At 39.4% G+C, this 22558-nt stretch overlaps 1 protein-coding gene across 1 annotated transcript; it reads left to right on the top strand.

Annotated features, from left to right (window-relative positions):
• The first annotated feature begins 538 nt into the window (after positions 1 to 538).
• On the top strand, positions 539 to 21992 carry LOC138741820 (galactosylgalactosylxylosylprotein 3-beta-glucuronosyltransferase 1-like). The gene is made up of 4 exons (XM_069896086.1): positions 539 to 653; positions 2526 to 3040; positions 12015 to 12311; positions 21906 to 21992. The coding sequence occupies exons 1-4, from the start codon at positions 542 to 544 to the stop codon at positions 21990 to 21992; spliced, it is 1011 nt and encodes a 336-aa protein (XP_069752187.1). The 5' UTR covers positions 539 to 541.
• Positions 21993 to 22558: the final 566 nt, after the last annotated feature.

The following is a 22558-nucleotide window of genomic DNA, read 5'->3' as shown; positions in this document are numbered from 1 at the left end:
AGAGTGGTGGAAGTGTGGAACGAACTGCTAGCTGAATTGGTAAATGCAGGCTTAATATTGACATGTAAGAAAATTATGGACAGGAATATGAATGGGAGAGGTATGGAGAGTTATGGTCAGTGGGATTAGGTAGAATAATAGTTCGGCACAAACTATAAGGGCTGAACACTGAACATCCTGTTTCTGTGCTTTAGTGTTCTATGGTTCTTAACTCATTTTCTCTTGGCTTTCTCCCTTGATTTACATGAAATAACCAACACTGAGAATTCATTAGTGAGAAAAGAGGGAACAGAATATACATAATGTCCAATTATGCTGCTGCTCTGTCTCATCACCCTGGCATAGAATGTTCTCTATGTAGGAACTTCTATATTTATGATCTATTCTTTGTCTCAAAGTTTGATAAAGTGATATCTCATTACCCTGGTGTAGGATCTTCTTTACCAAATTTTCTTGTGTGGAAAAGCTATTGATTGTTATGTGGTTCTAAACCTTTGGGTTTTGTATTAGGTGATGAAGAAATGTTGGACTAGCCCTGGAGATGCCGAAGAGACGAGACATCCTCGCAATTGTATTGATTGTTTTACCTTGGACCCTGCTTATTACCGTCTGGCACCAGAATACCATCTCACCACTGCTAACACTGCGAAAGGGTAAGTGATGACCTGACCAAAATGGATAAAGCAATTTTTAAATGATGGTTAAAAAAATATATAAATCCTGGTTTTCCACAATTGACCTACAAATGTAGGAATCTTAGAAGCTGAGAAATCTGAGTCCAGAGATTTGGTATGGAAATCAATTAATGTCTTGTAAGCATTTCACCATTTTAAAGGAGGCTTATCCAAATACATTAGCTATATTTTAATATGAACACAACAGCCCTTTAGATCGGCACCCTATCCACAACCATTCATTCACCACCAGTGCACAGCAGTAGCAGTTTATACCAACTACAGGATGTACTGCAGCAACCCACCAAGACCCTTTTAGATGGCACTGCCCAAACCCGCAGCCTCTAGCACCTAGAAGGACAAGGGCAACAAAAGCATGGGAACACCACCACCTTGAAGTTGAGCACCATCCTGATATGGTAATGTATCACCAATCCTTCACCATCTTTGGGTCAAAATCCTGGAACTCCCTCTGGAACAACATTGTGGGAATCACCACATCTCGATATCAGTAGCAGTTCAAGAACTCCTCAAGTGAAATCAGAGATGAGCGATTAAATTCTGGGTCAACCTCCAAAGTTCTCATCCCTTGAAAGAATGAAAATGGCTGCCAAAGTAGTAGACAAAGAATAGAACTACAGCATAATAATTTCGTTTCAAATGTATCATGGGCAAGTAGCAGAGTTTTAGTTTAATTTTGGCATCACATTCGGAGCAGACAACGTGGGCTAAAGGGTTTGTTTCTGTGCTGATGTGTTCAATGTTCTATGTTCATCAGTTCCTTGCCTACAAAGTGAAACCATTAGAAATGAATCGGGAGCAAAAAAAAACCCAACCTGCTGGAGAATGAGTGAAGAAGCATCAGTGGGGCGAAAAGGAATTGTCAATGTTTCAGCATTTCGGCCCACAATTTCCTTTCCCTCAACAGATGCTGCTGGACCTGTGAATTCATTCAACTGTGAAACAAGAAAGTCTATAGATGATGTAGTTAATACATAAAAATGCTGGAGAAACTCAGCAGGTTCCACAGCGTCCATAGGAGGCAAAGATATATAACTAATGTTCCAGGCCTTGACGAAGGGTTCAGGCCTGAAAAAATGATTATATATCTTTGCCTCCTATGGACACTGAAGAACCTGCTGAGTTTCTCCAGCACCATTATGTATTAATTCATCTAGCAGACTTATTTTTTTTGCCATCAGAAATAAACTTGGTGTAAAGTAGTGACCGTGAATCCTTACACTTGGCTGATTTTAAATGTTATCACTTTGGACTCTGAATGGATTGAATGTCACCTTGATTCAGCTGCAAACTTTCTTGCTTTTGGGTCAGATAAGTGTGCCTTCAGCCCTGGGCTCATACTGAACACGTCATTTGAGCTGACACTGCATCAAAATATTGACTGAATACTGCAGTGCCAGGGGTTTTGTCCTTGATATGTTATGAAGTAAAGATCCAGTCTAATTAGTTGGGAAGATATTAAAGATCCTGTAGAATTATAAAGAGGAATATGCAGATTTTCTCAGTGTACCTGGCAACATTACCAAATCAAAAAGCTGTTAATCTTTCCCTTATATACAAAAGCAACTTCTATTGGCAACCATATTCCAATAATAATTAATTGGATGCAGTACCGTGATATATTTTGCAATGTTAAATGCCACATAAATTGAATTGTATTCATTACTGCCACAGATTCAAAAGGAAATGAAGCAGCATAGACTACCATCTAGTGGTGGAACCAGAGCTCCATTTCTCTGGCAAAGGACATTAAGGCTGAGAGTCTAGTCATTCACCGCAAATTTAAGAAAGCAAAGCTACATTGATGAACTTTTGCCATTTTTCTTTCAGACGACGGGAGTGACGTTGGCAACCATCGAGATTTTGGTCAGTCATCAGACTCCAAGGAATACTGCCCACCAGATAAGGATATTGTGGAGGTGGTCAGGACAGAGTATGTTTACACACGGCCCCCTCCGTGGTCGGACGTACTCCCCACAATTCACGTCATCACTCCAACTTACACCAGGCCTGTGCAGAAGGCAGAACTGATGCGAGTTGCTAACACCCTGCTTCATGTGCCCAACCTCCACTGGATATTGGTGGAGGATGCACAGAGAAGAACAACGTTGGTGACCCGACTCCTCAAGGAGACGGGCCTTAACTACACGCACTTGAATGTAGAGACACCGCGCAATTACAAGCCAAGGGGGGACATTCGGGATCCTCGGTTTCCACGTGGCACCATGCAGAGAAATCTGGGATTGAGGTGGCTGCGGGAAATGTTCAATATTAACAACACCCAGCAAGGAATCGTCTATTTTGCAGATGATGACAACACATACAGCTTAGAGTTGTTTGAAGAGGTAGGTTATATCAAAATTGGATGACAAAAATGTTAACATGTACTAAGATTGTGTCTTGAACTTGTATTGCTATTGCTTCAACATAGTTAGAATGCGGATTTCTTTTATGTGTGAATTTCAATAACGTTATTCATGAGCTCAAGTTATCAGCTTTGCTCTCAAGAGGCCTTCAACACTAAGTTGGTAGATCTGTGTCCCAATGACCTACTCTTTATATTGGACTGTTGTGCTCAAGAATGGGTTCGATGGGTTCAAAGAGAATCAAGGCTAGTATTATGGACTCCAGAGGACCCCAAAAACCAGCAGTCATAGATATGCACCACAACACAGGGTTACTTAAACAAATGTAGTTTTTAATTATATTTGAACAAGAAAACAGAATTGAAATTTAAATTCTTAACCTACCTAACTACTTAATCCCCCCTCTAATACTAAGTGCAGGTTTATGTAATGTATATTTAAGATTAGAAAAGTTCTTTGGATCACAATCCAATCTCACTGGTTGCAGGCAATTCTTGTTCTGTGCACAGAAGTTAGCATTAACAAAGTTCACCAGTCTTTGGTGCTTAACAGGCAAATGGTTACCATTCAGGAGGGTTCTTGCTGGTTTTCAGATAGAGATTCCTTTTTCAGAACATTCACAACTGATTCCTTCTCAATCAATGTTGCTGACAAAACTTGCCCTCTTCAGGGTTCTCCAGATGATCCTCTTTCTTTCAGGTCATCTTTCACAACACCAGTCTTCTCCTTTGACCAGGCAGCCTTCCAAAGTTTGCCAGCTTTGTCCTTCTCAAATAATTTCTGAGACTCCTCTCTCTCTGTTTCACACCCTCCCTCTCTGAGAGCAAAACAGTTCCTCTTGCCTGCAAAGATCACATGCTCTCCCAGGTAAGCTGCTGTCGATACTTTGCTGCTTCCTGCAAAAAGCATTCTGCAAAAGGCCTGCAAATATTCTGTGTTTTAAAATGTGTGTGTGCAAGCTGCTCTAACAATTCCTCCCAAACCACCTCTAAATACTCTGTCACACTAGACATGTTACCTTTATTTATGCACAGAGGAATTCATAAAGGAGCCCAAACTCACAAAAACGAACCCAGAATAATACACATCAGGTGAGAATAAATCACTATGAAACATTCTCAACTCCTGATCGGGAATGCAAGGATTAAACAAACAGTATCATCAACTCTCTCTATCTCTAGGAGGCACAGCACTGTAACAAACAGTAAATCAAATGAGTTCAGAATCCGGGACAGGCCCATTACATTCGGCCCTCCGGAGCTGCCCGTGGCCTGCAGCCTGAAGTTCAGTGATGGTCTCCATGCAGCAGCAACAAACAAAGAAAGAGAGGATAGAGACTGTACATGTTTGGCTTGTTCAATGCAACACCCGTCCACGTGACCTGTGAGGACCAATCATGCATCAGCCTCACCTGAGGGCAGCTCTAAACTTTGATTGGCAGGTGAGGAGACTTCCAACTGGGCTCCAGCCAGAGAGATCACATGACTCCTCACAATCCACATTCCCACCAGATTCCAGACAGAAAGGCCACATTATCCGAACAGTTCACACTCCCATCGGGTTCCAGACGGAGAGGATACATGACCCTCCACAATCCACACTACATAGACCCTTAAAGGATCTTACTGATGGTTAAAATTTGGATCGTTGGAAGTTATTTCCCTGATATTTGTTTGCCAATGTCATGACATTAGATAGGGTACTCACATAAATGGATAGGCTGTGAGAAAGTGGTCACTTCCATCAAGATTGCTCTCTGAAGTTCAAATAAGAGATCAGAAATAGTGCTGTTCAGAGGCCCCATCTCAACCCTCTGATTATAGGTTTTGACTCATATTCTCTTCAATAATCCAATACTTAACACTTTAGAATCTCTATTGGTTTGTCAACTTGGTTGCAAACATCAATTCTACAGATAGCTAATATATAAATAGAGCATTTATCCTGTGGAGCGGCCTTCTTCTCTTCCGCACAACTTTTCCTGGGATGGGCGAGGAAGCTTCAGTGCTAACAATGGTGACAGAGAATAAATTAAGTCAGGTTCCTCAATATTAGGTATGTTCCTGCAATGCTTGTACACACACTTTCCCCCTGCTACTGTAGGACTACCCTGCATGCAATTATTGCGGCTGCCTTGGTCCTGGAGTCTGAACACTCACTGTTACAGATCTAGATATGCTATGAAGAAGACATAGCCCCATGTTAACCTTAGAACAAAAAGAAAATTTCACATCAAAATGGAATGTATAGTTGGGTGGGGAGCCAGATACTCAAGTAACAGTGAAGCAATGTTTTCATAACTGATCTCTCGGTCAAGCTTGTTATCATTGAGAAATCTCTTGCCAGGGGTAATCACATAGCCAGAGAGGGAGAAGGTGCCCAAATTGTCACCGAGAGGTAATGAGATGACTGTGGATTTGGGTGGTCTGGCAAAACATGGAGCAGGTGCCTCCTGCCCATTACTGTGTTGGCATGAGTCTGGCTTGTCCCCACCAAGTGGCCACACAACCTGCTTTGGCCTATCCAGCCTCAGACCTCATGGGAAAGGATTGCCGCTGTGCCTCACTCTAACCTGAGCCATGAGACAATGGGATCATTTTAACCGTGTCAATGTTGGAGGACTATCAAGGGACAGCTGAGCCCTAACCAGGTTCCAGGAGCAGTGAAGCTCAGGAACAAGGAGGGCAGGGGTTCACATCAGACTCCCAGCACAACACCAATGCAGCCCTCTTTCCTGGAAATAACTCCCGAATGGCAAGCCAGGTATGTGAATTTTTTTTTAAAGTCACCCTCCACCTTACATAAAATTCTAACACTAATACAGTAAAATCCCTGGTATTCGGAATTCAAGGAACCGGCAGCCTCAAGCAACCAGCAAAAAAAATCACGGAAAATAAATAGGTAAAAAAATATGGAAGACAAAATTGGCTACCCCCCTAGCGGTCAGTTCGCCAGTCACACAACATGCTGTCTCGAGCTACTGGAATATTTACTTATCCGGCATCTACCAATCCCCTTAGGTGCTGTATACAGGGTATTTTATTGTAGTTATCTTTCTCCACAAAATAGACAGCATCCAGTGATGATTGTGTCAGTGATGGTCAAAGCTCATGTTAAATTATCTGGATGACAATAAACAACAAAAGGTTTATAAAATGGCCAATAGAATGCCACGAAGAGCTGCCCTTGGTCACAAAATTAATAAATGTCAAAGAGCAAAGTAAAATAATAATATTGCAGGTCATCCAAAATTATGTGGCTTGGTGGCAGAGAGATTAACAATAATTTTACTCAGAAAGACGAGCTGAAAATGTGGACATTGTAAATGTGAGGAGGGCACCAAAAATGTGCAGAGTACAAACTAATGTCTGCAAAGTGTCTGAAAATCTCCTAGGGGCATGAACTGATTATCACTGAACTAGATTGGTAAAGCCGAGTGTAGAATGGAGTAGCGGTTAGTGCAACACTGTTACAGCGAATCTGGTGCTGTCTGTAAGGAGTTTGTACATTCTCCCCGTGTCTGTGTGGGTTTCTTCTGGGTGCTCCAGTTTCCTCCCAGCATTCAAAAAAAAAATGTGTCAGGGCGATTGGTCAATTGGGCGGCATGGGCACTTGGGGCGAAAGGGCCTGTTACCGTGCTATATGTCTGAATTTAAAATTTAACATTGGATAGCATGTATTTCTGCTATCCAATATTTTGGTTAGAACTAGTTATTCCTTTATGGATCAGATCAATTCTGAGGCCTGACATGGAATATTGCATGCAATTTTCGTTACCAGAATTCACAAAGAATAGAAGATTTAAAAACTCAAGTAACTGAACCTTAAGAGGAAAGCTTCAAAATGGTACAGCATGTGAGTAAATCTTGGCTAAGATCAGAGAGTTGTGAACCAGATGGTGCAAGAATAATATTAGGAACTTTTAGAAAGAAAAGCTAAACACCATTCCCTAGCTCACTACCGACAACTCCACATCCCACAGGGATGACGAAACATATTTCTACCAAAGCCAGTTAATGATGGCTGTTGAAAAAGAAATGCTATTAAGAATATTTACTGCTTCATCAGCAGAAAATTGTGAGTGAGCCTTACTTGCTGAAGTATCTGAAAATGTGTACGAGGTCGATATAGAGGACGTCTTACAATCTCTGATGTTTCAATATTAATTAGATTGATCCTCTCTCATATAGTAATGGTCGGTTGCCTCAATTAAAATAATGAAGGATGACCACTAGGGAATATTAAACAGTATTAGTCACATCTTCAGTTGGTATCATTGGGCATTTTGGCCTTTTAAATACAAGACATCCTCTGCCAAGGTAGACCTACCACTGGCTAATCAGGCCTGGGTATGTGTTTCATATCCGTTTCTCATAGAGGTCATTTGGAGCCCAGATAGAATCCCTCCTTTTTTGTCGGAGCCAATAACTGCTCCTTTCAGCTGAGTGGGACATGGATTTAATTGCCTTTCTGAGGGCCTGCCCTGTGATTCCTACTTCCCTCAGAAGTTTGGTCATGGATTTGGCAACAAATCCTCGACAACCGACTTTAACCGAGCGCACCCTCACTTTCCAGCCTCGCTCTTGTGCTTCTGCAGCAAGATTAGCATAACATAGTGTCTTCCATTCTTGCACCTCATCCATGGTACCCTCCCAAGGAATCGTCAGCTCAGTCTACTGAGAGCTGGACCAGAGTACCAGATCTGGTCTCAGTTTGGTGCTGGCAATTTCCAGGAAAGATGAGTGGCTGGCCGAGGAGAATATGGATTGTGAATAGATTAGGTATGCCAAAATGAAACCTCTTCTCTGTTCAGAATCTCATGTCCCCGTAAAATAATTAGCACTTTATGGTTCTGTTATGATTAGTTAAGTACCCACTCTTTATTGTAATAAAAATGGATGAATTAAACGGAATGAGGAGCATGTCATAAATTTTCATGAAATGAGTTAGAAAAATTAATTTTAATTGATGACCTCCAGTAATTTTGATCATATGAGCTTATTCATTGAAGAAAATGACACAGTATGTGGTAAAGTTCAGTTTTGTCAGCATTTCATTAGTTAAATATTTAGCTACATGCTCTATAGTCTCAAATCCTTGCATCTTTTTCTCCCTTCAATAATACATTCCAGTCTGGGTTTTTTTTTGTTGGCTAACCTTAGAACGAAAACAAAATTTCACATCAAAATGGAATGTATAGTTGCGGGACTGGAGAAGAAAAAAAAGTGCAATTATTTGATCTGATAAAAGGACATTGAGGCTAACATGACTGCAGTACTTATTTGCATGTTTAATGTAATGTCCCGCTGAGTCCTGCGGAAAGAGATACAAAACAAGTTTTCTCACTGAACAACTTAGTCAAAGAAATAGGCTGTAGGAAGTGCCTGACAGCAGAAAACAGAGGGGCTCAGAAGAGGAATACGAGGGTTTTTGCAACATTGGAGCTGAGGCTCTGCCATTGGTGGTGAGGATACCGAAGAGGTTCCCATAAGAATACAAAGACCTGTTACAAAGAGAGGGTTGAAAGTGTTGGGGAATTTGAAGACAGAGAGAAAAGATTTAAAATGAGGGCATTGACTAACATAGGAACATAGGAACAGGAGTAGGCCAAAAAGGGCCCATCGAGGCTGCTCCGCCATTCAATATGATCACGGCTGATCTAATTTATGACCTAACTCCACCTACCTGCCTTCTCCCCATATCCCCTAACTGGTGGTCATTGCTTAAAGCATGCAGAAAAGCAGATAAGGAGTAAATCGGATTGTGCATGTTACATAAAACCAGATTGAGACATCAAGGATGACTTTTTCATACATACATTATGTTCAATAGATATTGAATCCTGAATTTATTTCCCTTCCTCAATGCCCTTTGAAAGAAAGCAATCATCTGCATTCTTGAAATACTAGTCTTTCTGACAGGGATGTTCCCACCATGGTGCTGCATTAGAGGATAGCCACTCTCCCTGAAGGCACAATAACATACCGCAATGCCAAAATGATGTGCAACTTGGAGCAGAGCGTGACAAAAGCAGTGTTGCCTGCTGATATTGTTCCTTTTGGAATTAGTGTCCTTTAATGTGTTTGGTGCTGCTAAGGTAAGCTTGGTGTGCTACTGCCGGTAACTCTGCAGCTAAAGTGCACATGTGGTAACTTGACAGTATGTTTAAGGTAGTGGACTGAGACCTAATCCAAGGAGTTGACAGTGTTGAGCTTGAATTTTAACAGCTGCACACATGTAGGCCAGGTTAGATATTTGCATCATGTTCTTGGTTTGCATTCCATAGCTGCTGGAAAGAATTCAGGAAGTCAGGAGATGGATCACCTACCCAGGGGAACCTATTCGGTCACGGGGAGAATGTGCCAACTCTGCCCAGACATCACAAGGGAACTCGCATCACTGGAGCTGAGAAGCAGCAGCTCCATCCATGACACCCATCACTTATAATTCTGCAAACTTCTCATATCCAAGCGTGGTATGACCAAAACTTTGTTCTTAATTTATCTCATGATCACTTCTTTCTTTTGCCCATAACATCCTGATATTGTAGGTTTCTCCACATCAGGGTGAGATGCACATTTTCCTACAATAGCTTGATGCAGCATCTACAGAAGGTCATTGTAGAAAATGCCTGTGTTCCAACAAAATTCTGCACCACACAAGGCTTCACAAAATCAGTCTTCCGACTCCACCTTAACATTTCAATCTCTGTTCTTGATTTAAACAGTCATGTTTTGGTTCACTGCAGACAGTTTTTAAATGGCTGGATTTATGATGACTCTCAGCTGCGTCTCAGCTCATTGGTAAGGTGGAAGTCAGCATTATTACCTCAGGGTAAAGTTTTTCCAAGTTGACTTTCAGTGGTACATGGCCCATTATGCTTCAACTTGAAAAACAATGTTCAGCCCATTAGGATAGTACTGCATGTAATATAGCTTGCATAAATCACTATGCTTGATAGCCCACAGTGACAGTGTAATGATAAATATGATAATTAGACAGTGACATATGAAACATATTTCCACCATTTGTCTTTCACAAGCTTTGCATTTAACTTTGCATCTTTGACACTTACCATGCCCTTTCTATGATTGAAGCTGGACTTGGCCACTCAAAATCAAATTAATCTATACTTTGTTTCATCTGATTCTGCTTTTCTTGTATCTTTATACAGGTTCTAAAACTTAGGTTAGTTATTTTGGTTTGCAAGAATATTGAGCAGCAGATTTTAATGCCTTGTAATTTGCAAGGAAATTGGTTGCCCCATTTCCATCTAGCTATATTTTGTGTATTGGCTTCTTGATTATTTTAGTTGGTTCAGATTGAATTACTCACAGCTAAGCACAAGGTACTCTGACCAAAAATTCTATTTGATGATCTATGATAACAGAGAAAATGTTATAAGGAATTCTGAACAACTATGTTTGAGGCATTTTGGGCACAAGATTACAGTCTCATAAAGTGTAAGACAGAAGACCATTCAGCCAACATTGTGAAAGAGCTCTTCAGCCATGCCTCGCTTTCTAGCACCCTACCTACAACTGTTGACCATGTAGAGTTTCATTGGGATGAGACTGCATGTATCAGAACCATGGCACCCGCTGGGTTGAAACAAAATGCCCGTCTCCTCTCCAATGATTAGAAGAGTGATGCAGAAAAAAGTGTTGCTAACTCACAGTGCAAATGACCCGACTTCAAATCAGCCGACTGGTACTGTCTATTTTCCTTCCACATCCCAAAGACATACTGGGTGGCAGGTTCATTGGTCTCTGTAGGTTGCCTCCTGTGCAGAGAATCACTCCCTATATCTTCCACCAATATGGAGGAAACTTTCATTTTTCAAGTTCATTTATTTATCATCCGACTGCACAATTACAACCTGATGAAATAGCGTTCTCTGGTCCTGGGTGCAAAATATGCGCGCACACACACACACACACACAACCAACATAACACATACAGACAAGCGATAAATATGCAGGACAAATATACATAAAGAAAAATTAATGAATATTGTTTAATAAATAGTAGGGTCCTGGAGAAAGATGACATGATAGTGCTTGGTAACCACGCCCACTGTTAACGTCTTCCAGAGAAGTGAGGAGATGTTCTATGTCCAGGATAGGTCACTTGTCCAGGATAAGTCCTGATAGATCCACGTCAAAGAATGCCAAATCTCTTGCGAGTTCCATTAAAAAAAAGAGTGCAATCACATGGCAATAGGTATGCAAGAAAATTACTTGCAAACTTAAAGAGTTAATATTTCCATTGAAAGTGCTGACAAATGGGGAAATAATGTGAAGGGAATGAAATATTAAACATTGAAAATTACTCAAAGTGCATTCATGTGTAAAAAAAATATATTTTCTCACCATATTTTTCAGCTTCCCATTTAAATTTGGTCAGTAAAGATACAACAATGAATTTATCTCTTCAATATAAGGAAATAATTGTCCTGCTTGAATGGAGAAAATGTCCTTTTACATTGGACATAAATAGGATATTAAAGCATAATACAGTGATAGATTTAATGGTGGACATTCAGTAGTTAGAAGGTTTCTGATTCTGTTACTTGAACCGTTTCCTGCATGTTTATAAACAAGAAACTACTGCGTGTGGATGCAGCTTTCTTCATTGGAAAGCCCAGTCACTGGAGCTTTTACCTATCAGATAAAACAGAGATGTCAGACAGCTGTTCAACACTTGGAAACTAACTGCTTACCTTGAATGACTAGTGACCTAGCTCCAATCACAAAAGTATCTAAATATGGGCTTTAGTTCATGTTTTCCATCAAATTGATTAAATGGGCACAATAAACTGAAAGGAATTTTATTCTGACTGATTGTTAAATCCTTGCAAAATATACATTGGATTAATCTTCTCAATGTACATTTATTGTACATCAGTTGATGGTTTCAATGAATGAACCATTTTCTTTTCCCATTCTTTCAGATGCGCACTACAAGGAAAGTCTCGGTCTGGCCTGTTGCCTTTGTGGGTGGACTCCGATACGAATCTCCTAAAGTGAACGCAGCAGGAAAAGTTTATGGATGGAAAACAGTGTTTGATCCACACAGGCCATTTGCCATAGATATGGCAGGGTTTGCAATAAATCTCCGATTAATTCTACAGAGACCTCAAGCTTACTTTAAGCTGCGTGGAGTAAAGGGAGGTTATCAAGAAAGTAGCCTCCTTCGAGAGTTGGTGACACTCAATGATCTGGAACCTAAAGCAGCCAATTGCACTAAGGTAGTTAAACAGGAAAGTCTCCAGATGCTGTGATTGTGGGGCAATACACACAAGTGCTGGAAAACCTCAGCAGGGATACGCAGCCTCCATTCGAAGCAAAGAGATAGCACCAATGTTGAGCCTGAGCCCTTCATCAAGAAATGAACATATAACAGGCAGGTGCCTGAATAAAAAGCTGTGGGAGGGGGTGGTGGAGGGCAGGGGCACTTACCTCAGTGATGGCAGGAAATGCTCCACTTCCACTCACCTCCTCCTCCCTCACCACCATCCATGGCCTCAAATAGTCCTTTCGAGTGAAGCAACACCACCTGCGAATCTGCAAGGGTAAGCTACTGTATCTAGTGCTCCCATTGTGGCCTCCTCTACATCAGAGAGATTGGGCACAGAGTGAGATCATTTCATTGAGCACCTTCACTCTGCTGCAAATAATGGGGACCTTCCAGTAACCAACCATTTCAATATCTCACTCCCACACAGATATGTCTGTCCATGGCCTCATGCACAGTCAAATTGAGGTCATCCGCAAATTGGAGAAACAACTCCTAACATCCCAAATGCGCACTCTCCATCCAGATGGCATTAACATCAACTTCTCTCCTCTCTCTCTCTTTCCCTATCCCTCTGTCTCCTTTCCTCTAGCTCCCCACCCCCATACCCTCTCCATTCAGTGACATACCCCTTCCCCCAGTAGCTGTTTTCTCTTCTCCCCTCCCATCCTTATCCACTTGTGACCTCTTGCCTACTAGTCTGTGCTCTTCCCACAGCCCCTTCATTCCTCCCTCCATCTTTTTATTCAGTTGCCTGCCTGGTTTCTGCTCATACCTTAATGAAGGGCTAAAGCCTGAAATGTTAGCTATATCCCTTTGCCTCCTGTGAACGCTGCATGACCTGTTGGGGTTTCCAACACTTTTGTGTATTGCACCACAATTGCACTAATGTAGATCTTTTGTTATAAATCCCAAACTTGACAACCAAGGAGCACTTTATATTTCATCCTTCATACCCACACAAGATTTCTTCTGGAGTTGTTTTACAGACAACACAACTTTCAATTTAATAGCAAGTTGCACAGTAATAAATAACTTGTTAAATTTGAATCTTTAAGTATTAAAAGAGAGATAAACATTAGTAATGTCACTAGGAGAATTTTCCTGTCTTTCATCCACTATGGAGAACAACAGATCGAGAGGAAAATTGGGAAGAGCTCCCACTTTGGTCACAATCAGTATTTGATTCAGATATAAGATGTGTCAAGGTTGTGTCAATGTTGAGATGCTTTTTTTTTGTGCAAGTTTCCAGTCTGATTCATACACTAAATCTCCTATGAATCATCAAATGTTAAAGATATTTTGTACCTTTTACTGTGAAATATTGCATAATATATTGAAATATGGGAACTTTGCATTTGGCTTAAACTAAAGGGATTACTTAAGGTGGTATGTCAGCAGAAAGAAAAAGGTTGAGAACCACTGGCTTGAAAGGATATTTCACCCCAAATGTCAGTTTTTGGTCAGAGTACCTTGTGCTTAGCTGTGAGTAATTCAATCTGAACCAACTAAAATAATCAAGAAGCCAATACACCAAATATAGCTAGATGGAAATGGGGCAACCAATTTCCTTGCAAATTACAAGGCATTAAAATCTGCTGCTCAATACTCTTGCAAACCAAAATAACTAACCTAAGTTTTAGAACCTGTATAAAGATACAAGAAAAGCAGAATCAGATGAAACAAAGTATAGATTAATTTGATTTAGAGTGGCCAAGTCCAGCTTCAATCATAGAGCCTGTTAAATAAATGCTGAAAACTCAATTTGCACTAATCATGATTGAAATTCCAAATAATTTGCTTTACTTTGGAAGAAATTCTTAAGAACTATAGAATATACTGACTGAAAGTCCAGGTGAGTCCTTTAAATAGTAAGTAGCTTTTAGGATTGCAGGAAGATTAGAAACTAGTGTTTCATTCGATCTTCTTATTCAAAACAGATAACAATTATGACATATTCTTCTCCATAGAGTTCAGCCAAAGTGCTTGTAGAAAATGTTCTGTTAATGTGTATAATAATGAGGGTATATTCTCCTGATTGCTCTATGTAATCTAGCATATGATAATTGGATAGCAATGAATGCACCTCTCATACCTCATATCAATCTTAATTGTATTAAAATATTTCCCATGCGATTGTATCTAATAAATCAGTCATACAAATGAACTAATCCCATATGAAACTGAAAAGTCAATGCACTCAAATAATTTAAAGAACTAACTACTTTTATTACCATACATGTGCTATCTGAATCCAAACAAAATAATAATTTGCAATGAGTAACATACAAAAGAACCACTTTCCATTTTTTAACCCAATTTCCCTCCTTGTTCAAAGCCATCAGCCAAATGGTCATATTCTGATTTTCCCTGTTCCAATGCCGATATGCACAGGTCGATGTTTTCAAAAATTCATCGTGGTGATCAGTCAAAGAGCTGTCTGTCACTTTCTGCATAATCTATTGACAGTTTCCCCATGCAAAATCATGGAAAGTACCTCAACAGTAGATTTTGACTCTATTTTTAGCAAATACAGCAAATGTGAGAGAATCTTGAAATTATAGTTTCAAGTGCCAGAATCCCTTGAAGAAACTAAAATGTTAATGCCTTTTTTTTTAATTGCAGAAATCAGAATAGGTTGAGAAAGTAGAAGGGGCAGGAATAATCATTCTATAATTTCGGCATTGCCACCCACAAGCACTTTGATAGATGTAAGTTAAAGTACAAGAAGCAGAATATTATTTAGAAAACACAATTTCAAATTAGACTTTTTAGTAAGAACATTATAAATCAATTGTTCTATTCTTTTTCCTGAACTTGAAGGGAATGAACAATGGAGTGTGTTAAAACTCTGCAGTCAACTGCACTAAAACCTTTAAGACTGCAAAGTGGTTGCTGTCAGGATGAGTTTGTTTAAAATTCGATTATTTTCTTCTCCTTAAAATGATTTTACATCAGCTCCATCTCACTACACTTCTCAAGTTTCTCTTAGTCGTTTTAATGGCTTAATAATTCAATGATACCACGGAGTACATGCTACTTAAATGTTATTTGGATTAATCTGTGCGCGGCCATAGCATTTACAACAGGCTGATATATGATGAAAGAACAAACAGTGAAGTGCAACTCCTAAGGTGCAAAACAAAGAGGTAATTGCGCTATTGTGAGAAGTTCTTGAGACAGGAGAGATTCCATCACAAAATCTTTTTATTTTAACTCATTGAGCAAATGTTTCAGAGAAGTGTAGAAGGTTCCCAGGATCAAGAGTTTTGCTGTATATGAACCGTGAGATATGTATCAATAAATACTGCTCCACTAATAACAAAAGGAGCTGAATCATTCTGTCCCATGTGCCAGGGCATCTCAGTTCTATGCCTGGACTAGTCTGAGGAATCTGCCTTTGCAATACCAGAGAGATAAGGCATGGGATTATGGTCCCCACCTAATGGGCATTACTAACAGGGAGATTTGGAGGGAAAAATGTATTTGTCCCGTTGACCATTTTTTACACCTTTTTTATGTTTTAATATTTTTGAAAAAGCGGTTGATCTTTTTTTGATTATTTGAAGTAGTTTTAATAGTTTTTTTTGGAAAGTCTCAGCACATCTGAGACATTTACATCCCATTAACAATGCTGCCAACCTAAAGGTTGGCCACTTGTTGGTAGGTTGTAAGGAAATTTAGAGAACACAGCCTAACTAATACAGTGGCCACTATACTAGCAAGGATGTGTTCTCCAAATCTGTCTTTATTGAGACTTTGCTGTATGTTGCTATCTGACTCATGGCAAAGTGCCAACTATCTTATTAATCCAGTCTGAATACCTGAGTGGGCAGTAAGGGGCCAAAGAACGTATGACAACCGTAATGTTTGACTTTGTGTGAAAATTCAGTATAACAAGTAGATAAAGTTCATGGCCATACTGTGTTTTAAAAGTAATCCTTTACATTTCCAAAGAGTATACTTTAAAAATCAGAGCTTCAAAATATATTGGAGGACCTACTTCACTTTTTCAAGGTTCCAAAATTATTTTAAAGAAAAACAAAAAAAAATAATCCAAGCCTGAGAATGAGCACAGGCATGGTAGAACTTGTCCAAATTGCACAGAACTGCAGTGCCTAATAAAAAGCACCTTGATAAAGATTTAGCCTGCTGTTTAAAGTAGGAAGTGGCTGAGACAGATGTCCATCTGCTTTGCTTTTGCTCCTTGCTGACAGGGGATTAAAATTAGCCATGATTTCCATTACACATCGCCGATCAATATGCACATGTGCAATGGTTTATGCCTGGAAGTGACATATCCTGCAGGTGAAGGTCCACTATTGACAAACAATGGATGCCCTGCTCAGGAAGAACTATGTCCTGTCAAGAGAAGAGGGAAGAAAGCTGGAGAGAAAGCAGAGAGAGGAAAAACAAAAATATAAATATTGCAGGCCATCTCTCTGGCCATCGTAAGTGCACATCAACCACTGGATGAAATTTTATTCAGTAAATTGATGAAGGAAGGAACAAGGACACAGAAATGAGATTATGGTAATTGGTCGTGCAGAAAGATAAACTGTAGAAAACTAGTTATCTGTTTTTAAAATATATTTAAAGCACTGTGCAGTAAAATTCAATTTCTACAGTTCATATTTGCAATATAAATCTGAACTGAACATCACGGTGATTCATATTGCCAATTTAAAGCATTAAGTACACAACATAACTCACAGCTACATGGCCTCTGTACAATCTACCATCTCTTCTCTACATTAACTCAGTTTTCAATAACAATGTTGCCCACAAGGCTTGTGCCTTTTCTGCACACTGACCCTGCATAAACCCTGTCCCACTCCCACTACCCATTCTTGACCTGGATGCGTCGGACGATTGTTATTTGCCTCATTCTATAATTTTACAAAGTGACAATGCTCAGATTCTAACATAACCATAAAGGAAGATGTAAACTTCCTTGAATGAGTGTGTGTGTGTGTGTGTGTGTGTGTGTGTGTGTGTGTGTGTGTGTGTGTGTGTGTGTGTGTGTGTGTGTGTGTGTGTGTGTGTGTGTGAGAGAGACAGATTTTCCCCATCTTTTATTATCATTCATACTTAAACATCTTTTTAAATGTTTTTTGTTCTTGTGGATATTTGCAGCTTGAGATTTCAAAATTTGTTAATGCTTTGGAGAGGCTTTTTGCAATGACAGTTTAGTTTGAATATTTCCACAAGTTCTTTCAAAGACTGGTCCGACAGACATTCGTAAATACTGTTTAAGTTCATTTATTTAAACTTTCCACTAATGTTTAATGGCTTTTGTCCACAGAAATGAATCAGATAAACAGAGGGCAAATCTACAACTGTGACATCATATCTTGTCAAAGCTCAGCAAACAATTCCTCAGGGACTAAAACAAAAAATACTTGCCATTTCAATTTATTTGTTTCTTCCTGTACCACGATTATATAATATTTATAAATACATCTTCACTTCAGTGCTCTAAATGGCTGTATACTCAATGATTCCAACAAAATAGTTCCAAATTCTGCTAATGGTTGAATAGTAGAATTCAAATAAAAAAGTCATGGCTGTGGCTACCATAAATTTAGTCATTGCAATTAATGAAACTACCAATTCACTCTGGCATTCACTAATTCTGATGTCTTTGACACAGTACTGATCCCTGAGCCACTCCGCTAGTCACTGGCCTCCAATTTGACAAACAATTTTCCACCACTACTCTCTGGTATCTCCCATCCAACCATTGTTGAGTTAATTTCACTACTTCAACATTAATGCCTAATGATTGATCCTTCCTAACTAACCTTCCTAACTACGCAGAACCTTGTCAAAGGCCTTACTAAAGTCCATATAGACCACATCCACAGCCTTCCCTTCATCCACCTTATTAACCTCCCCCCAAAAAAATTCTATAAGATTTGTTAAACATCTACCATGCACAAAACCATGACGACTACTCCTAATCAGTCCCTGTCTTTCCAAATAATTGGATATTCCATCTCTAAGAACACTCTCCATTAATTTACCTACCACTGATGTCAGACTCACAGGCCAATAATTGCTTGGTTTACTTTTAGGGCCTTTTTTGAATAGTGGAACAACATCCTCCAGCACCCACCCCATGGCTAATGACATTTTAAATATTTCTGTCAGAGTCCCTGATATTTCTATACGAACCTCCCTCAAGGTCCTAGGGTATATCTTGCCCGGACCCAGAGATTTATCCACCTTTATTCTCTTTTAAAATACCCAATACTACCTCTTCATTAATCTGTATATTTTCCATGACCTCACTACTAGTTTTCCTTACTTCACCTGATTCAATATTCCTTTCCTTAGTCAATACTGAAGAAAGAAAACCATTTAAAATTTCCTCCATATCTTCTGGCTCCTCACATTGCCTACCCATCTGATCCTCAAAGGGCCCAATTTTATCCCTCACTATTCTTTTACTGTTAATGTACCTGTAGAAACCCTTTGTATTTATTTTAACCTTGCCTGCAAAGCAGCCTCATATCTCCTTTTAGCCTTTCTAATTTCTTTTTTAAAAATTATTTTTGCACTCTTTATATTCCTCAAGCACCTCATTTATTTCCTGTAGTCTATACCTATTGTCCACATCCCTTTCCCTCCCCCCCCCAACCAAATTCCCAATATCCCTTGAAAACCAAGGCTCCCTATATTTTCTAACCTTTCCTTTAATCCTAACAGGGACAGACCGACTCTGTATTCTCAAAATTTCCCCAGGAAATTTTCCCTCTATTTATCTGTTGCATCCTTTCCAGAAAATAAATAATCCCAATCAACACCTTCTAAATCCTTTCACATCTCCTTAAAATTAGCCTTGTTCCGATCAAGAATCTCAACTTTAGGCCCAGCCCTATCCTTCTCCATAATTGAAATAGTATGATTGTTTTAATACTTTATTAAAATTTTAAATGTTCAATGTATAACACACACTCCCGTTAACCTTCATACCCACCCCAAATAGCTTTATGATCACTAGACCCAAAGTGTTCCCCAACACAAACCTCTGCCACTTGTCCTGTCTTGTTCCCTAAATAGGAGATCCAATATAGGCCCCTCTCTGGTTGGACTTGATGCACGGTGTTAGGTCTGCTTTGTTCATGAATGAGTGAGTCAAACACCAGACTGAGTCGAAATCAAGGTTCTTTGTTCTTTATTGCCGGATTGTAACACTTGCAACTAACAGTGTTAGTTGGAGAAGGCGCATTCTGCCGTTATCAGCAAGTGGTGTTTTTTATATACCTTAGGATACGTACTTAGTAAATTATCATACCATGACATTGTCCAATGAATAAAGTGTTGCTATCCTTCTCTGCTAGTTTCCTGCACATCAATTTGTCATCCCCACTCTTATCTTGAGAGTACAAGGTCACAACTGCATCTTGTTAAGGCCCAGCACTGGGTGACTCCCTCTACATTCCCAGCTCATGATGTTTTTACCTAACAACGGGCAAATGTTTGGAGAGAATCAGGATCTATTGGCATGAACAAGTCTTGAAATTCCGTGATTTGCAGCAACATCACAGTGTAAACATTCATATTATGAACCACCGAACAATAATATATTAAAAAAAAAATAATAGTTCATGAAAAGTCAGGCAGTGTCTTTGTTCATTGATTATTCAGGAATCTGATGGCAGCAGGGAAGAAGCTGCCCCTGTGCTGTTGAGTACTCACCTTTCGGCTCCTGGACCTCCATCCAGATTGTAGGAGAGTGAAGAGGGCATGGCCTGGGTGGTGAGGATTTTTTGAAGATAGAGGCTGCTTTTTTAAGACACCGCCTCACGTAGATGACCTTGATGGAGTGAAGTCTGGTGCCTGTGATGTCGCAGGCTGAGTTAACAACCCTCAAGTTGTTTTTTCTTGTCCTGAGATTTGGCACCTCCATACCAGCCAGTGATGCAACCAGCCGGAATGTTCTTCATAATACCCCTGTAGAAGTTTTGTAGAGTCTTCTGTGACATACCAAACTGCCTCAGACACCTCACAAAGTATAGCTGCTGGCGAGCCTTCTTTATAATTGCATCAATGTGGATGGACACCCAGTCGGGGGAGGTGGAGAAGCTGCTACCGGCGCCCAGACAACCTACTGCAAGTGTGCAGTCGTTGCCTCGCTTTGGCAGTTGGGACCAGACCAGGAGTTGATAAGTATAATTGGGAAGGGCTTGCATATTGTAGTTTGAATTCAGCTTTAGATTTAGTAATAAAGACTTTTATAAACTGAAAAAAAAAATGTGGATGGACAGATCTTGAAGATGTTGACACCCAAGAATTTGAAGTTCTTGACCTCTCTACTATTGAGCCCTCTGAGGACTGGATCATGTTCCTCTGACTTCCTCCTGAAGTCCACAATCATCTCCTTGGTTTTGCTAATGTTGAGTGCAAGATTGTTGACGTGACATCACTCAGAAATCTACCTCTTGTACGCTTCTTCATTGCCATTTGTAATTCTGCCCAAAACTGTGGTGACATTGGCAAACTTGTAGATGACATTGAAATTGTGCCTGGCCACACAGTTGTGGGTGTATAATGAGTAGAGTAGTGGGCTAAACACACATCCTTGGGGTGTGCCTGAAGTGATTTAAAGTAGATGTTTCTGGTTAAGAGTTCTTTAACCAAAATGGAAAAGTGAGAAGATAATTCTTTTATAAATTATAGAGAGGGGGAGAATGCAGAGATCAAGTGGAAACCAAAATGATGATTGTAACCAAGTGGTACAGAAACATATTGAAACAAAGGTCAGCCATATCCAAGACAAAGTCAGTGTGAAGTCCTGTGGGTTGGATTCAATCGTTTTTTCTTTAAATTTTAAACACATTTTTCATTTTCTTTTGTAATAAAGCTTCTTAACTCAGAATGTCAAATCTATCTACCTCTCCCCACAGATGCTGCTAAACATGCCGACAGCTTCTTGGGTTTTGTTTCAGATTTCCAGGATTGCCGATTTTTTTTTTCCACTACAAAAGCCAATTATTTTTGTTGTGTAAGATTACTTACCATTTTCAATAAATAATAGTTTCAACACTAATCCTAAAAATGACATCAGATGGTCACTAACCAGAGAATACATCGAAAATAATAGGCAAAAATTTTGCAAAAACAGTTTGTGAAGAAATTGAAAAGGAAATTGATGCAATGAGTTTGGAAATTTGTATTGTATTGCATTGCTTGAAATGATAATGGAAATGCTTCAACTGAGTTTCAAAAAAAGAATTATGTACAAAAAGAAATTGTATATATCCTTATGACATGACAGAAAGATTTGTGACAAGAGGTAGTGAAACATGGGCTGTACGATTCAAGTATGATTTAATCATTCCAATGGATTGTAAGCACACTCCTGATGTTTAGAAACTCGCACAATGTAGCGCAAACAACTTAATGTAATCTACCCTCCCACCACATTTCAAAGATTCTGTGTTAAAAATCAAATATTGCTTTGGGAATTGAAGTTCTACTGGATATATTATGGTAAAAGTTATTGGATTCTAAACTTTTCCTTTTCTTTTGTTACCAATAGATATTAGCATGGCATACACGGACTGAGAAACCAGTGCTGGTGAACGAAGGGAAAAAAGGTTTCACAGATCCTAATGTTGAAATATAAACACACAGGTAATGAAGTTAGAACAAAGTGCATGCTCTCGTTTTTCTTCCTTGTACTCAGAATTGTCAGCATACTGTATGAACGCACAGGGATTTGGAGTAAGCAAAACATTTGAGGGTCCGCTTAAACAAAACATGATGCAAGGGTAGATAAATAAATCTTTAATCAGAGATGATTTAGGGATCTTAAAATAGAGTGAGGTAAATATTGATGGATCCATTTTTTTTATAATCTTGGTTAATAGATGAGATGGAGATCTTTTCCCATTGAGCATTGTGTCAGTAACTTTGTAAGGTTGCACCAAGTATACATTTCAAGACAGGCTTCCACTAATTCTACTGGCAGTGACCACATTAACAAGCTACACCATGAACAGAGATTGCATTTATTTCCTGTACTGAAGATAATATCTTGAAATTCTCTTCCATCACATGGTGATGTCAAAGTTTCTCTTTACAATTAATTAGGAAATCAGTACATTTCTTTGTTTTGTGAGCAGACATGAACACTTTAAGCCCTTGTGTTGCTGGAAATTTAAAAAAATGCAATCAAGTCCTCTGATCAAA

This window comes from Narcine bancroftii, chromosome 8 (assembly GCF_036971445.1).
Source record: "Narcine bancroftii isolate sNarBan1 chromosome 8, sNarBan1.hap1, whole genome shotgun sequence".
NCBI lineage: Eukaryota > Metazoa > Chordata > Chondrichthyes > Torpediniformes > Narcinidae > Narcine > Narcine bancroftii.
Note: the sequence above shows the minus strand (reverse complement) of the source record. Positions and strands in the feature narration are given on the sequence as shown.

Coding starts and splice junctions, on each gene's coding strand:
- LOC138741820 (XM_069896086.1), top strand. CDS start 542: ATGCCGAAGAGACGAGACATCCTCGCAATTGTATTGATTGTTTTACCT. Junction 3,041..12,014: donor GCTTAGAGTTGTTTGAAGAG/GTAGGTTATATC, acceptor CCATTCTTTCAG/ATGCGCACTACAAGGAAAGT. Junction 12,312..21,905: donor AAGCAGCCAATTGCACTAAG/GTAGTTAAACAG, acceptor TGTTACCAATAG/ATATTAGCATGGCATACACG.